Here is a 17,419-nt window from a genome sequence, read left to right as displayed (position 1 = left end):
ATTATATAATATATAGATTTGTATCCTACGTTTTAGAGATTATACGTATCTCCATGTCCGAGTCAGTATCATATCAATGTCCATATTAGTGTTTGTGCTACATAGGTTAGTATTTTATATTTTATTCGCATTCACTTATATATATTAATATATTTTTAGTGTTAATTAATTTATATTTTTGATATTAATTATTTTTGTAAGTTATTATTATAATTTTATTTTTATATTTGTTTTTTGTTTTCTCCTATTTTACTTTTTGAAAAATAATCTATATTACTTATATTCTTCACAAAAAATTAAAAATTATTATTATTTATTATTTTACATAGTGTCTATTTTTGGTGGTTAGAATAATTTAGACCAACGCGGGAGAGCATATTGTTTCTTTTGTAAAAGGAGAAAATGGAATAAAGGCAATGCAAGATCCCATTTAATAGATAAGATTGTTTTTTCTTTGTGACTCAGTGATATTTCAACACACATGCCCACGTTTAAACCATGGTGATTTCACTTTCACACCTCTCCACAACTTTAATTTCTTCTATACTTAATAAGGTTTTATTTTAAATTATTTTTAAGAAAACGTGGATTGTAGAAATTTCATCATCTAATAATGCTCCTACAATGCATGTTTTTCAAACTGCTTTATTCTTCTAAAATAAATCAATTTAAATTTTTTTTCCTCATTCTCATTTTAATTCTCAAACTAGACTTTATTTACTATTTTCTTTGAGAATTTGACTTTCAGAAAGCTAAATTCTTAATGAAAACTGAATTCTTAAGGTGAAACAATCCCAGTACTTTTTTTCATTTAATTTTTTTGAAAAAGCTAAGGTGGAATTTGGCTTATGGGAAACCAAAGTTTAACCAGTTCTTCTATACGAAATTGCGTAAAGAATTAAATCTTCAAGCACTCAAATTTAAAGATAACAAAAATGGTTGTAATCCGTATGAGTTTGATTTAACAACCAAAACATTCTTATTTTTATTTTATATAAATCTTATTCATATCTTTTACCCACACTCTTATTCTTTATTTATATTCATCTCTTTCATTTCCACATTCACACACTCATCTCCTTCATCTACCATAAAACAATTTTGTCCTCACACTCAACTTATTTTTTTTATATTTTATTTTTGTTGAAGATGTCCATGAAAGTGTTGTACAAGAAACTTTTTTTTTAAATTTTACTATTATCAGCATCATTTACACAAATTAAACTAATATTAAAAATAAATTAATTTAATGTCAGCTTAGTGAATATTAAACAAATTTTAAAATAAAAACACATTATAGTCAATACTAAACTATTTTAATTAAAAATAAATTTAAGAATTAATAATAAATTAGTGTTGACTTATTAACACTATACTTATTATAAACATTATATGACAATATGATGCATTACAAATATAGTATGTGACATTTATTTGTGAGGAAAAAGTGTTTTTAAGATGAACTCATGATCATACTATACTACAGAATAAATTGAAAATTGTATTATTCATGAAAAGGGAATGAAGTAAAAAAAGTCCTCTTCTTTCCTTTTAACAAGTATCTTGCTTGGCCCTTGATCCATGCAAAAACCATACCCAACAAGCAATCAACAAATCAAAAGATGCTTGCACTCTAAGGTTATATGCATGGTTCAGAAACAAGCTACAACAATAATTGGATTGATTAAATATGAACACCCCAATCTACAAAGGTATACTTGGATGAAGGGTGATTCTCTAAGAGCATCAAGCTCTTATGACTTTCTCTTCTTACAAAGCATTATATTTATTTATTTTATTTTTGGCACAAAGCAAATAAAAGAGCCAATACCTAAAGAACACAACACAAGGAATGTCTTTAGTTGTCTCTTTATTAAAGAATGCTTTCATGTTCTCATCTTTCCCCGTTTAAGATTCTAAAATTGAAACCCTAATTAATTATGTGAACCACATTGCACAGATAACCTCTTCTCACAGGTAATCCAAAAATTGCTTAACTTGATGAGTTAACCCTATCAATCTTGGCCTACACTCAAAGAACAAAGAACAAGGGGCATCACACTTAATATCCAAACCCCTTTTACTCCCAATATCTCAATTCCAATTTCTGTTCTCCAAAGATGTCTCTTCAAGGTCAGCCACAACAACCAGTCCAAGTTTATCCAACAAATCAGCCACCTTCATCTCACCACTCAAAGGGGTCTTTTGGGGCAGTTTTCATTGTCCTTGGCATAATACTAGTGATTTCTGTGGTTGCTTGCTTCCTTGGGCGCCTTTGCAACAAGCGCTACAACAGCCACAGTAGCAGCCAGAGACCCCCTAAGCAGCAGAGGCCACAGATCCATGATTTGCGTCCAAGAGATGAAGGGGACATTGAATTTGGGGTTGACAAAAGAATGCCACCACCAATTATAAGGACCAAAGGGCAAGGTCATGGTCATGGTCATGGTCATGGAGCAGGCACTGCACCACAGCGGCATGTTAATGATAACATGAAAGAATTTGAAATGAGACCTGGCCATGGAGAAGACCTTAGAGCAGGTGCATGATGGAACTCCACCTTATGTATACTTACCAATCTTCTTCTCACAATCATTCTGTGTCTCTTTCTATTTGATCTTCTGTGCTGTTCTGTATTACATTTTCAGCAGTTTATGTTGTACTGTAAATGTTAATCATGCTTTCTACTTTTCTTAATATTATATCATTTTTTATATGATCTCACCTGAAATCTATGGGAAATGCGTATCTATTAACACTGTATTTTTTTTCTTTGAGGTAGATTAAAAGTAAAATCAATAGCAATAAAAGTTAGCTTAGCAGACAAAAGACTGTAGGTTTAATTCCTCTACCTTGTGACATGCCCTCTTCTTGAAATATGAAAACCTTTCTTCCCTTTAACCTTTTGTCTGTTAAAAATAGCAATTTATTATAAAATTAAAAGTATTTGGTTAGTGTTTTTAGTCTACCTAAATTACTTTGGGCTCCTTTTTATTCATCTTTTGTTTAATTGATATTTTAAGGGTTATCTTGTTAAGTCTTTAACTGTTTGGCATCATCTCCATTTAACTTAAAAGTGGATAACATCCAGTTTTATATGCATGGTCAATTCATTTATTACAATGTTTCATTTATAACATTTCTAGAGTTCTGCTATAAATCTTTGTTGATAAAAAGAAAATTTAATTTAAAATAAAGGAATATAAAAATCTAATTTATTATGTTTGTAAATTACTTCCAATAGTCTTATCTTCAACACTTCTCTTTACTTTGAAATTACAAACTTTAACCTTTTGTATCAATAATTCAAATCTAACTTCTACAAATTTGTGTACTATCTTCTTGTTCCATAAATTAATTATAATATTTCTAATCCAAAGAGTGTTTTTTTATCACCAATCCAAAGAGCCTTTAATGTAACTATAATTAGTTTGGTAACTTGAGAAAGAACTTCATTAGTGCAGAATCTCAGGCTTACGAAAACAGTATGAATTTCACTCATACCACCTGGTTTTCTAAGTCCAAAAACACAATGCGGAGAGTCGTTATGCAGAAGTGGTAAAACATTCGGTGGAGGTGAGAAGGTGTATGAATGAGGTGGTTGGCAGAATTGACAAGTGGCAATTTCTATGCCTTTACATATAGCTTTATACATCTTTGCTGGAACAACTTGGAATATGCATGTGTCTCTATAAGGCCACAATCCCCTACTTGGTTTTACTAGGTACCATAAAATAGACTATGCAGATGTAGTTTTTTTTTTGTCTGTAGGAGGATTTTGAGATTTCTTTGTAATTGTTGGGACTGGTTTTTAATATTTTTGAACTGGAATCGGAGGTAGTGTCGGGTTTCATGGTTTATGTATACGGGTTGAGGTGCCCCTGAAATACCTCCTTTATTTTATTTTATTTTTTGTTGAAAAAAAAAAAAACTTCATTAGTGCAATGTATGAGTCTTGAAAGAGTACTTAGTGCAAATATGATATTAGGTTTTGTGGTAATAAGATGCATTAGATAATCAATTGATATTCACTTGTCTTATTGACTCCACCATCTTTGTTGAATTTCTTATTGACTCCACCTTGTTGAATTTTTTCTTCTATATATGAGGGTTGAACTACTTCTTATTTTGTAATTCTCCATGTAAAAATTTTACATGATTTCTTTTGCGCATTTTTTTGACATTAAAAAACTCCATCTTTATCTTACCTTAATTCCCAAGAAAAAATCAAAAACCAAGATTTGTCATCTCAAATACTTTGAGCATTTTCAATTTTGAAATCCATTATTATCTTTTTACTGTCACAAGTGTTTATCAACAGAATAGATAGAAACTATAATTAAATTAGTGCCAACCATTTTTACATATAATATAGCTTCACTTGGACTTTTAACAAATCCAATTTTTTTTGAATAAATTCTACCATACCAAGTCTTAGGGGCCTTTTCAAAACCATATTCTTTAGCTTATATACTTCGTGTTTTTGTCCCTTAACCTTAAATCTTCCTGGTTACTTTATAAATGTCCCCTCCTACAAATAACCATTTAAAAATAAAAATTGTACATCTAGATGGCGATGTTGGTTGGGTATCTCTGAATGATACTCAACATGGTTCTCTATACATCCTCTTTCAAGAATTTCAAAAATATTTTTTCAAACTGAGATGCATGTCACAAGACTCTTAGAAATAACTTTTCTTTTATCATAACCATACTCCTTAGTTTCTCTTATAGTGGTAAAGACATGATAAATTCAAGTCAAGAGTCGAGTGCCTCTTTTCAATTGAGGATAAAATAGATTGAAACAATAAAAAATCTTCATCAACCAATAAGCAATAAAAGTATCCTTAGGGTGCCTCTCGTCGAGGATCCTATTCTTTGGTAAGGCTCCTATATCTCGTTAATACCTTTGAATATTGTCTATTTTATCAGTATTTACTAAATTTTCTTTGTGGGTAAAGATTTTGATTACAAGAAGCTTTTTTCTAAGGTTGGTGCTGACTTCCAAAAACCTTAAAAAAAGATGAAGGGTGAAACAATTACGAGTGATGAATGTTCGCTAGTTGTTATTAAGAAGAAAATTGTTACATGTACAACAATTGTCGACCCTTTGTTGCCCTATAAGCTTAAAAATATGAACATTTTGTAACAAGTTCGCAAAGAGGTACGAATTCTAAAAGAAAATTAATTAATTTTCTTTTTGTGAGAACTTTATGAAGTTTTGAGTTATAATAAGAACTCAAATATGATCTTATTAGGGTAACCTATGGTAATCAACCCCATGATTTATTAAAGTTGGTGATGACTAATACTTAATTTAAGTTTCTACGTCTTCCTCGAACTGGAGACAAGTTAGGTGAGACTCGAAGTCAAGTCCCTTGAGAAATGTTCAAAGAAGCTTTAACCATTATACCAATCAAATTTTGTTGTCATGTTATGATTATTATATATACTTATTAGTATGATTATCAATATTAATATAATTAAATATTATTAATATTATTAATATAATTAAATATAATTAATATTATTTATTATTATTATTTATGAATATTAATTATGATTTTATAATTATTTATATTATTATAATATTTTTAATATTATATGTATATGATCATTATGATAATAGTTGGTAGGTAATAGAAATCTGTAGGTGATAGTTCGTAGGTAATAGAGATTCGTGGGTAATAGTTGGTAGGTAATAGAGATTAGTGGGTAAAAGTTGTTAGGTAATAAGATTCGTTAGTAATAGTCGGTAGGTAATGTTGAATTTACCTACGAATTCAGATATGTGAATTAAAATTCGTAGATAATACTGATTTTTTTTAGTGAAATATCAACTTATGGATTATCAAATCACAAAAAAATTAAATAAAGAAGCAAAAATACTAACACTAAATGAAAGACATATATAAAAAATAAACAATACTAATTACGTGAGACTTTAGCTAGTTACATCTAACCTAACAAAATAGGTTAACTCATCATTGTCACGAAGATCCCAAAAAGCAAAGATGAACAATGGAGGAGGATGAAAAATGAAAGGGAAGAAAGGAGAACTCCAAACATAAGACCTTTAAACCTATTTTAAGAAAATGAAGTTATGAGTATATAATAATAATAATAATAATAATAATAATAATAATAATAATAATAATAATAATAATTAGAGATTTAAAAAAAAAGAAATCTTTCTAAAATGAACAAACAAATTAAATAATTGCATAAGTAAAATAAAATTTCAAGACTAAAGTTAGTATGAACACGTTTCAACTTCATTGTACATATACTATATCGTCACTAATTTATTTTTATTATTGAAATTATTTATTTATCAATAGAGAATAAAATAAATAAAATTGGAATATCAGGAAAAGATGCTTCAACCTTTATATAAAATATAATTAATTATAGACTAGTTGATATAATCTTCATTCTCAATCTTACAAAGACGAATGTACTAACGATTAAAGCAATCTCCCATAATCATATCCCACTGGTGTAGAAACACACAACGAGTGCGACTATTTTGAATATATAAATGTGGTTATATAGCCGCATTTGATCAACACACACTTGTAAATCGAAGAGATACAAATGCGGTTATATAGCCGCATTTATAAATACCATTTACAAGTGCGGCTATTTCTTTTAGCCGCACTTGTATATGCTTTAAATTAAAAAAAATAATAAATATGTTTAAATGTAACCCACAATGTACAAATTATTTATAAATAATATACAAATTATAATACATAAAAAATAAATTCAAAATATTAAAGAAAAATTTTAAAAATTTAAAACAGAACACTAACCTTGTGTGTGAACCAACGTTGGTGGTGAAGAGTGGCAGGGGAGCGCCAACAACGACGACGACAACGGAAGCGGTGGCAGAGAAACGAAGCAGCAATGAAGATGAGAATGTCAATGGAACAGTTCGACCACAATGCAAGGAGAAAAAACAAATATAAGGAAAACGAAAAAATTGTATACATAGTGAAGATGCAGAGGAAGAAAGCGATTCAAGAAACTCACAATGTCATAAATTAATGAAGATGCAGAAGAAGAGATGAACTGCAAACGTACGCAAGCGCAGGAACAGTGAAAACGAAAGGTAAAGTGGAGAAGAAAATATGAAAGTGGTGTTGTACTATTCAAATTTTAGGGTAAAAAAGGATTTACAAATGCGATTATTTGTATAACCGCACTTGTAAATAAAAACGTTTGATTTACAAATGCGATTATACAAATAGCTGCATTTGTAAATCAAATTAATTTAAAAAATGCCACTGCGTTTTTTACGAATGCATTTGAGCGCAAAACCACACTTAATAAAGAGTATTATTTTCATATTTTGTACTAGTGCACATAATGATTATTGAAAGCATGAAATTCTTAATATCTTTAAGTCATTGTTAAAAGCATGAACTTCTTAAGATTGTATAATGACTGATTAAATATAATGACAAAATCTCATTGCATCAACAATCTGCATTTTCATTTACTTAGGTATTTGGGAGGGGAAAATGAGATGCAATTAAATTTACAAAGTAAATCAACGGATTAAAATATTTTTTTTGTTTCTAATAAAAAGAAAAGATGTTTTTAATTTATAATTACGATGTAACTAAAAAAAATTATATCAACAATAAATTAATCAATTTATTCATTCTTTAAGGAAATAAAATCTCTTCTTTGTTTTAAAGATAAAAAAAAAAGCATCCCAAAACAGTACTTTTGATGCAAACATCAAGTTCTATGCATCGATTCCATGTCTTAAAAGTAAAATTTATCACAAGCTATGACTAATACGAAAATATTGAATCAGGAAATTAAAAAGGGTTAATGTTCCTACTAAATCCATTCATGTTTACAAAGAACCCAATCAAGTTTTGTCTATAAGGTAAGAATGTTTTTCGCCTTGTAGTTTCATTCCTCCTTTTATTCATTATGTAAACCTTCTCGTGAGGTGAAAACGTTGTTTTGCATTTGCTGGTTTTTCCTTTCTTTGTAACAGCGTTGTCTTTGTTCGTCTTAGTGGACCTCAATGGCATTACCCTTGAAGGATTGAAGTGAACAAACGTGTCTTTGCCATCACTATTGCTTCGAAGCCTAAAGCTTTCTCGTAATCTCCACGTCTTCGAGAAACCTGTGGATTTGCTTTTCTTGCATTTCTTGTTCGAAGCCTCGATTTCAACCACTACGTGATTCTGCGAAACGTCACTGCATGATCCTTTCAACATCTCCTTTGATTGAGTGCAAGATTTGTCAAGTTGTTGAACAACAAAAAGCCTCCTCAACGGTGGTTGAAGAGAGAACGTGTTGTTGTCATGGACGATGGGTGAAACAATACACTGTTCGAAATTAGTGGATGCTGTTCGAATCATTCCATTTTCAAAGATCTCATCCGAAAATGGAAGTGCTATTTGGTCATCAAAGGGAGCAAAACTGAACTCTTCTTCTTCGAAACTTTCTTCATTCTCGAAATGGATTTGATTTTCACTGGTTGAATATGGATCGAGTATTGGCGGAATGGGAACAAAGTCGTTGGATTTTGGTAATGAATGAGACAATCGGAGAACAGATAGAACCTGCATTATTGATGTCTTGAACCTTGAGGTTCTATTTTCCATATTTTTTGCTTTAGTTTGAGCTTATGAATGCGAAATGAGATGAAGTTAATAATGGAAGTTATAAAATGAAAAAGGAAAGGAGATTTATTTATATAAGTGATGTAACAAGAGGTTATTTTTAGCATTTAAATAAGAACTGCAATTTGTTTATGGGTTTTAGGGAGATGTTTCTGAGAGCAAATGTGAGGGAAGCCATTGTAAATGTAGTTGGGTAATAACTTTTCATCGTTTATTTTGTTTATATAACAAATAGATTGTAATATTTTGTAAGAGTAACGATATCTTAATACCAATTATATTCCTTTATTATTCCAATATGATTATCCATTTGACAGTTAAACAAATTATTATTTTATTATAATATAATATTTTATTTGAGCAGTTGTAAATTACTTTCCTTCTTTACTCACATTTTGCTGAAGTTATGCCATGCAATTAACCTATACATTACAATAACAACCTAACCAAAAGAGGAAAGTCTTGTTGCTACTCACAAAGAATTCGAATGAAATTTGTTTCTTAAATATAAAGTTTTACGCATTAGTTTAAAATGAAAGAGATCCATAATTGGAATAACCTAGGTTGGATATACAATAAATACTGAAAAGTTTATACCATGTTAAAGTGTAAACGTTGTAAAGTAATGTGAAAATATAAAAGAGTGTGTGTGTAATATTTGTTTACTTTTATGGTCACTTTTTTATTAATTAAATTGATAAATCTTTGTTAATTAAAAGAATAATCTTTGCTAAAAAATAATACGTTTTTAATTAAAAGGATTAACGTATTGAAAAAGTGAAAAAAAAAGAGTGTGTGTGTAATGTGTTCCATTTGTCTTTATGGTCACTTCTGTTCAAGCGTTTTACATGATTTCTTCCTTTTGATGTAAAAAGTGTAACATTATACTTTAAAATAAAAATCACTAATTTGCATCTTTGACTAATACTGAAAATGATTAGAGGTATTGTATGCAGGTCTCAACGCCTTTGGAAAACCAAAAATATTGATTTCAAAAGGAAATGATTAAAAGTTGTGTCTAATACCATTTAAGATTAGTAGGATTAACTTGAAATAGTAATGATTATTAACTTTTGTTTAATTTTTTATGGATGAACAAAAACTCTAAGAACCTTAAATTTAATTTAAGATGATTAATTATATAAGTGTAAATTTTTTCTTCTAAAAAATAACAAGAATTAAACACACAACACAAATTCATGGAATCAAAAACTATTGACCATCAATGATGTAATTTTTAGAGATTTTTCTTCATATGACACTATTTTTACTTTTATTTCCTTATTTAATATTTTTTTTGTTTTATTTTCTATCATCCTTTTATTTTTATTTTCCTATTTAGCACATTTTTTTTTAGAGAGGTTGATTTATGACTTTTCAAAGTGGTGCAATTTAGAATCAAAATATCGATTTGGGCAAAAATAAGTTATTATTGATTTGGTCAAGTCGTGTGGGAGGGAAACAATTTGAAAGAATAAGTCGTGGAGGTGCCAAAGGATTTCTGTGTTGGGCGAGGTCAAAGATGAAGTTGTGCTCATGGTCCACAATTGTTTTTAAGGTTGTATAGAAATTGTATTACAACTACACGACTTTGCTTAATCTTTTATTTAAAGTCATGCTAACGTGACAAAACTTCATTGTAAAATAATACATTTGAAGTTGTGTTACCCATGCACGACTTCAGTTGTATTATTTACACTGAAGTTGTGTCATGCACAACTTCAATTTGGGTTAATTTGTTTATGTATTTTAAAAAAAATAGGTTGAGCTTTTTTTTTTTAAAAAAAAAAGAATAAAGATTTGGATTTTTTATAGAGTTTATGGTTGAATGATTTGATGACACGAAGTGGTTAGGTTTTTTGAAATATATTATTTGTGTAATTAAGTTGTCTTTTGTTCCCGTATGCCAATATAGTCCTACATCGCTCAAGAGTCGAGGTCAAGGGCAGTTTATATACTCCCTCCTCTCTCAACCCATCGAGGCGTCTTTTAAGGACAAAACCGTGACGGAGCACCAACCTCCAAAGCGGACAATACCTCGGATGCGGTGATTGACCCTAGCGATGCTACCCAACGAACTTGAGGTCGGAACAATGACACCCACCGTGGGGCCGAAGAGGCTCCTTAGCCCCTCAGCTAGGCGGAATCCACTTCCCTTAGACCTCGACTGAGGGTTTGTTCCCGTATGCCAATATAGTCCCACATCGCTCAGGAGTCGAGACCAAGGGTAGTTTATATACTCCCTCCTCCCTCAACCCACCGAGACGTCTTTTAAGGACAAAATCATGACGGAGCACCGACCTCCAAAATGAACAATACCTCAAATGTAGTGAATGACCATAAAATATCCTAAACTGAAATTGTTCATGAATGACACAACTTTAGTGTAAAATAATAAATGAAGTGGTACATAAATGACACAACTTTAATTAATAGATTAGTAAAGTCGTTCGAGTGGCACATAACTTCTATACAACCTTTAAAAAGATTGAGGAGGATGAACACAAATTCATCTTTGACCCCGCTCACTGCATAAATCAGTAATAGTTTTTTTTATCCGAATCGGTAATATTGATTCTAAATTGCAACATTTTGATTGAAAAGCTTTGACTTACTCCTCCATATTATAATGACAACCTAACTAAAATTGCAACATACTTAGTCAACTTCCTAATTTCTTCTCACTGAATATGTGAATGATTTTTTCCCCCTCAATTATAAACATTCATGCAATGATTTCCATGAAAGAAAGCCATAATTGGAAAAACCTAGGTCAAAGATACCATAAATACTCAAAAGTTTATACCCAATCATAGAAATCATAATGTTGTGAATAATATGAAAATATTAATTTAAATTTGAAAAATAAATTTTCTTATTCAACTTTTAAAATAGTAGAAAAATTAATAATTTATAACCAAATTAGATATCAACAAATACTTAAAAAAAAGTGGTAAATGAGATAGTATGTGTTATGTTTGCCTTAGTAGTTGCTTCTATTCAATTTTTTCCTATTGATGCAAAATGTTTAAGATTATAGTTTCAAATAAAAACCATTAATTTGCATATTCAAAATAGTAACCATAATGACTAGTAGTGTTAGATGTAGATCTCAATGCCTTCGGTACAAAAAATTGATTTCAAAAGGAAAAGCTTGAAAATTTTAATTCTCAAAACCATTAATGAAATATAGACTTCCGATATGTAATTTTTAAATATACGTTAAGAATATTATTAATGTATGATTTTCAAACCTATTACAAGAAAAAGAAGTTGAGTTCGTATATAAAGTGAGATTAATAGTGATTAAAAAAAGAACAGTTTGAATAATTTTTTTTCTATACAATGAATGAAAAAGTTAAATTATTACCTGTATAAAAAAATAAAGAGATAAACTTAGAATAAAAATTACAGTGAACATGTTTTCATCTCAAATTTGTTCAAGAGTGAATATAGTCTCTATTTAATAGTTACATGAGTGCACTCATCTTAGAAGTATTTATTTGTTAGTTGTCTTAAAAGCTTTAATTTAATAATAATTTAATCAAAAGATATTAAATAATATAATATTTCTAATACACTTACATAAATGCATGCAATTTTTATAATTATTTTGATGTAATTTTTAACTATATAATTTTATCTTTTATTCAACTTAAAATTTAAATAAAATAATTTCATTATTAATAAATTACATAATAAACAATCTACTTAACTAAAGTTAATTATATAACCCACAACTAAAAGAATACTTAACATATAATATCTGATCTAATTTCATTAGCCTGTTCCGCATAAGAATTAACCCGCATAAGAAATATTTTTTTAAAAAATAAGTAAAAAATAAATTTTAAATAAATAAATTTTTTATTTAGATGCATTTGATAAATGGTCTTAAAATATTATTCTCACAATACATGTGTAATAAAATATGAGTAAAAATTCTAGAATGTAAAATATGAGACTGCATGAAGAAAATATAGGAGTGCAGAAAAAAATATAAATTTTTAAATTATGTGAATCATGCGGGTCAGCCTGCCTCGCTCCCGCACTTGACTCGCACAGATTGCGGGTTATGCAGAACGTACCTAAGCGAACCAGCGGATTGGAATAGACCGTCTGTCCCGCATTTTCTCAGCGGACCGTGGACCGGTCCACATGACCTGGTTTGCTTTGTCATTCCTATAAAAAATTTATATTCTATTTTTTTTATATATATTTAATTAGTATAAAGGGACTATATAGTTAAAGAATACAAATTCCTAACATATATATAACTATTTATATTTTGCAAGCTGTCATAAGTTTAAAAAAACATAAATATCAATACTTTCAGAAAATTTAAATTATATTCAAAAAGTAAATTTTTTATCCAAAACAATTAAAATAGATGAAAAAATCTTTATTTGTAAACAACCTAAAAAAACCTTTATTTTAGAATTGAAAAATAATTATTGTACAAAAATTAAATAAGCCATAATTTTCACACTATGCCAATTATAATTTATAATTTTAGCTTCTATTTTTTTTTCAAGTGTGATTAAACAATATTATCATAATCCAGCTGGTTATTATCGTAATGAAAAAAATAAATATGCTTATGCATGTGTATCAAACTTTTCTTTTATGATAATAAAAAATATAATTATTAAATTAAATATTATGATAGTTATTAAAATAAAAAATAATTAATTGAATTTATATAAAAATTATAAAAATAAATATTTTTTATTAAATTTTATAATAATAAATTATTTATGATGGATATATTTTTTAACAATAATAAAAATCACTTAAATGAGTTGTATTGTATCAATAAAGATAAGATCCATAATATAGTATGTGTAGACTAAAAAGTGGTAAAAAAAATCATCTTTTATTATTAGTTATAGATAACTTTATTTAATAGATATTGTGCAATAATCACTTTTGGTGCTTAAGTTGGATAAAATTTATTCCCTGGCATGGTGGTAGTTTGGTGCCTGAATTCCTAAAAATAACTTGGATCAATTTGCTCTTACACCCAAAATTTGTAATTATGATTGGCATTGGATTTTAACTTTCTTTCATTGTTCTTTGTTTTTGAATTTTGAATTTTACAATGTATGGAGACCCCATGAAAATGTATCCAACACACAGAGATATAAGAAAGTAAAATAGTAAATGTTAATAAAAGGAATCTAATGATTGTTCGGTTATGGGTTGCTTTCAATGCAACTTGTTGAAAATGGTTATATTGTATTACTAGCCACGGTTAGTTAGTCAAAAACTGCTTCTGCTCTTGTTCACTGGCAGGTACAAGATTCCCACTGTCAGAGATATGCTACTGATAACAATGATACGCCACTCTGCAATTGATAAGAAATTGTCTGGTACCATGTGCTTCAATTTGGAAGATTGTTATAAAGGTGACACGAAATGGTCCATGTAACAAAAACATAAGTCTCAAGAAAAGTTGCATTCTTAGGTGAAAATGAGTGGTTTGGGTGTAGTAGAGTGGCTTAGACCCCTTGTTGAGACCAATATTTGGGACTATGTAGTTGTTTGGAAATATGGGGATGATCCAACCAGGTACTTTTAAAGATGCCATTTTTGCTCTCATTATATTTTTCACAATTTTTCATCCATGTGGGAATCAGATGTTTTATGCATTTTGATCCCTGTGCAGGTTTATTGAGTGGATAGGTTGCTGTTGCAGAGGAAGTTGCAGCGTGAACCTTGGTGTTATGTCCAAAGAGGAAAAGGGTGAAGTATGTCACTTAGCTCCCATTTGCAGGGATAAGTATCTTCAGCATCATGTTAGAACAAAGGCTTGTGAGGCTCTTGCTCAGCTTCCTTTTGCATTGTCTCTCTATTCCGGGTCTCTCTCTCACTCATTCTGACTGTTATAACTTGTGATCATCTCTCTATGTTTTTGTGTGCGTCTGTTGTAATTATACACACACTATGTACACTACACATGTATATAAGAGTATGAATCTATGGTAATTTCAGTTTTCTGTTTATAAATTTTGGCCAAGGTAAGGAAACACTAATCATAATTATCTGCCGCAGTGTGCATGGAGAGGTTGCCATATCACAACAATCAAGATGGCTTACCAAGGTATTCATTATTTTCTACCTGTTAAAAGTTTATGATCTTATGTTTTTTTCTTAACTTGGTCACTTTCATTATAGCTTGAAACTTGGTCCCATTAGACAGTAGATACGGTTTTACATTTGTGAAGTCCTTGTAAAGCCACAACAACAGTAGTATCTCTTATCTTTTATGATGGCTATTGCAAATTTTGTTCTTCCCTTAAAATATATCACAACCCTGATAAAATTTTATGCCGAAACAATCACCTTCTTCTCAAAATAACTACATAAAATGTGTCAAGGATACTAGCAGATAAATTGGCCATTGGTTGTCAATTTGTCATGGATATTTGCAGATATATGACATTTTAACCGAGACAGTTAATGGTTTGCTCACCATAAATAATAAGATCATAAACTAAAAATCTCACTGTTTTTGACAGGATTCAATTGGAACCCAAGTTTTGATCCCTATTGTTGGTGGTCTTATTGAGCTCTTCACTGAAAAGCTGGTAGAATATAAATTTTGATACTTGTTGACAACACCTCAGATTGAAAACTCTTGTGTTAATAAAGTATCCATCTTTGTCAGATTCCAATGGATATGAATATCATAGAACTCATAACAGCACATGGCTGTGTCTCTTTAAAGCAAGAAGCCATATCTGCACAGAGCTACACCTGTCTCAACATCATCGAACATCTGCCATTAACGGAACAGTACTCACATAGGTGGCTACCACACATGTCAGCAACTTTAACTCCTAGTATCCATCAGCCTGCAACAAAACAGTGCACCTCCCATCCTAGCATTGAAGGACCCCCCAGTGGGTCTAATCCTTCAATTGAAGAACCATCATTTGATTCAAAATTTGTTGGTTTGATTCCAGATGAGCATCTTAAACAATCAGCTAAAATGTCTCCCATCCCCAAAACTAAAATGTCCAAGTACAATAAAACTTCAGGGAAACAGCAGAGAGGTTTGAGTTCTCATTGCAGCGATGGGGAAGAAGATAAATCAAAACTGGTCAAGGAGCCTCAGAAGGAAGGGTACCAAGCCAAAAATCTTGTCACAGAGAGGAATAGGAGGAAAAAGATTAAAAATGGGCTTTTTACTCTGCGGTCTCTAGTCCCAAAGATAACCAAGGTAGATAAACCTGCATAACTTAAAAAGGAATATTTCTAATGGTTGTCATCCTCAATTTTGACTAGTATCTGACCCATCAAATTTTGGCAGATGGACAGAGCTGCAATTCTTGCAGACGCAGTTGACTATATAAAGGAATTACAAACTCAAATGAAAGAACTCAAAGATGAGGTCAGGGCTTTGGAAGTACAGGACCGTGAGAAGAACACACCACAACCGAGGAAAGCAGCTGTGAATGAACAAGAAGGAACCAGAAGTAGCACTCTTAATCAAAGTTCTTCTGACTGCACTAAAAAGATGCCGATGGAGGTAGAAAGACTTTCCATAACTTACTGTTTTCTCCTAATCTTAGATAAAACTAAATTTCTATACGTCCTGTCAGTGACTTGATATAATTTGCTAACCTGTTAGAAGGTTCAAGTAGAAGTGCACCACATTAGCAAGAAAGATTTCTTAGTTAAGTTATACTGTGAGCAGAAGCAAGGTAGATTCTCAAAGTTGATGGAAGCTATACATTCAATTGGACTGCAGGTGGCTAGTGCCAATATAATGACATTTGATGCTAAAGTCCTGAACATTCTGACGGTTAAGGTAAGAATATAAGAATTCATAGAAAAGCCCATTACTTTGCTTAATATATGGATCCCCATAAGCTAATGTTTTTGGTAATTTGGTTCAGGACTCCCAGTTCCACTCCAAACACTTATCACATTACAGTTTGGGTTTATAAATTAGACATGGATCTACAACTACTATCTTAATTTCAAAGAGGAATGAGACAAATATGGGAGGGACTAAAGAGTAGAAAAGATTTAATTCATGGGAAAAAATGTAACCTGCATCATTTTGAAAAATTAGGTCGATTAGAACTATAGAACTATTATTATCTGAAAGCATTCATCCTTCTATCTCACCACCTTAATTGCAGTCTCTCATAGTTCCCCTTCACTACATTAGTTCATAGGATACCCTTTATAATGCAATGATGAGATTAAATTTTGTTCTACAGGCAACCAATAAGGATATTCACCCAACTAAACTGAAAGAGTATTTAATACAGAAGACAAGTGATGATAGACAAAGTAGGTAACAAGCTCAGCAAAATGGTGGGGATATGAATGAGTTCAAGAAAGAAAGAGCACCCTCTCAAAGTTTGCACACCTGGTACATGGAAATTTTATTTATCGGTTGAGAAATAAAGCACTTGAATGACAAATATCAGCAAAGCCATTAATTCAGAGCACAGGTTGAAAGTTCACTTGTTAACTAAGGACTTAGTTATTATTGTCTGTAAATAAATAACGTGAAGTTGCACTGGAAGCATAAATTGTATTTCCAAATTTTGTTGGCAACGGCAATAGCAATTTACAAATTCTTGACTATGATTATCCCACAAAGGTATATTATGTATGTAGTAACGAGTCATATTTTCAAGATAGTGGTAGCTCATATGCTTGCAGAAATATTTTCAATTTCCAAATACTGTAAATTTTGACTAGTTGTTTTTAAATACTATCTTAGCACAAATGTGCAGGAAGAAACC

At 30.3% G+C, this 17,419-nt stretch overlaps 2 protein-coding genes and 1 long non-coding RNA gene across 6 annotated transcripts; 2 read left to right on the top strand and 1 right to left on the bottom strand.

Moving 5' to 3' along the window:
* The first annotated feature begins 2,034 nt into the window (after positions 1–2,034).
* Positions 2,035–4,049, top strand: LOC137806546 (uncharacterized). Its single transcript, XR_011080360.1, has 2 exons — positions 2,035–2,541; positions 3,465–4,049. It is a non-coding gene; the product is annotated as an uncharacterized lncRNA (long non-coding RNA).
* A 3,783-nt stretch (positions 4,050–7,832) lies between these two features.
* LOC137839057 (uncharacterized) lies at positions 7,833–8,597 on the bottom strand. Its single transcript, XM_068648185.1, has one exon. It carries the CDS (start codon positions 8,595–8,597, stop codon positions 7,833–7,835), a length of 765 nt encoding a protein of 254 aa, XP_068504286.1.
* A 5,433-nt stretch (positions 8,598–14,030) lies between these two features.
* LOC137806545 (transcription factor bHLH90) lies at positions 14,031–17,417 on the top strand. Of its 4 annotated transcripts, none has more exons than XM_068606742.1 (8): positions 14,031–14,222; positions 14,320–14,511; positions 14,706–14,754; positions 15,173–15,241; positions 15,322–15,876; positions 15,967–16,185; positions 16,408–16,467; positions 16,886–17,107. In XM_068606742.1, the coding sequence occupies exons 1-8, from the start codon at positions 14,125–14,127 to the stop codon at positions 16,964–16,966; spliced, it is 1,323 nt and encodes a 440-aa protein (XP_068462843.1). In that variant the 5' UTR covers positions 14,031–14,124; the 3' UTR covers positions 16,967–17,107. The 4 variants fall into 4 exon arrangements, with proteins under 4 accessions (XP_068462843.1, XP_068462841.1, XP_068462842.1 ...); XM_068606740.1 differs by having other exon boundaries at positions 14,033–14,222; positions 16,291–16,467; positions 16,886–17,417; XM_068606741.1 differs by having other exon boundaries at positions 14,033–14,222; positions 16,354–16,467; positions 16,886–17,341.
* The last annotated feature ends 2 nt before the right edge of the window (positions 17,418–17,419 follow it).

This window comes from Phaseolus vulgaris, chromosome 3, assembly GCF_000499845.2.
Source record: "Phaseolus vulgaris cultivar G19833 chromosome 3, P. vulgaris v2.0, whole genome shotgun sequence".
In the NCBI taxonomy this organism is placed as follows: domain Eukaryota; kingdom Viridiplantae; phylum Streptophyta; class Magnoliopsida; order Fabales; family Fabaceae; genus Phaseolus; species Phaseolus vulgaris.
The sequence above is the reverse complement of the archived record's forward strand: the minus strand, read 5'-3'. Positions and strand labels throughout refer to the sequence as shown.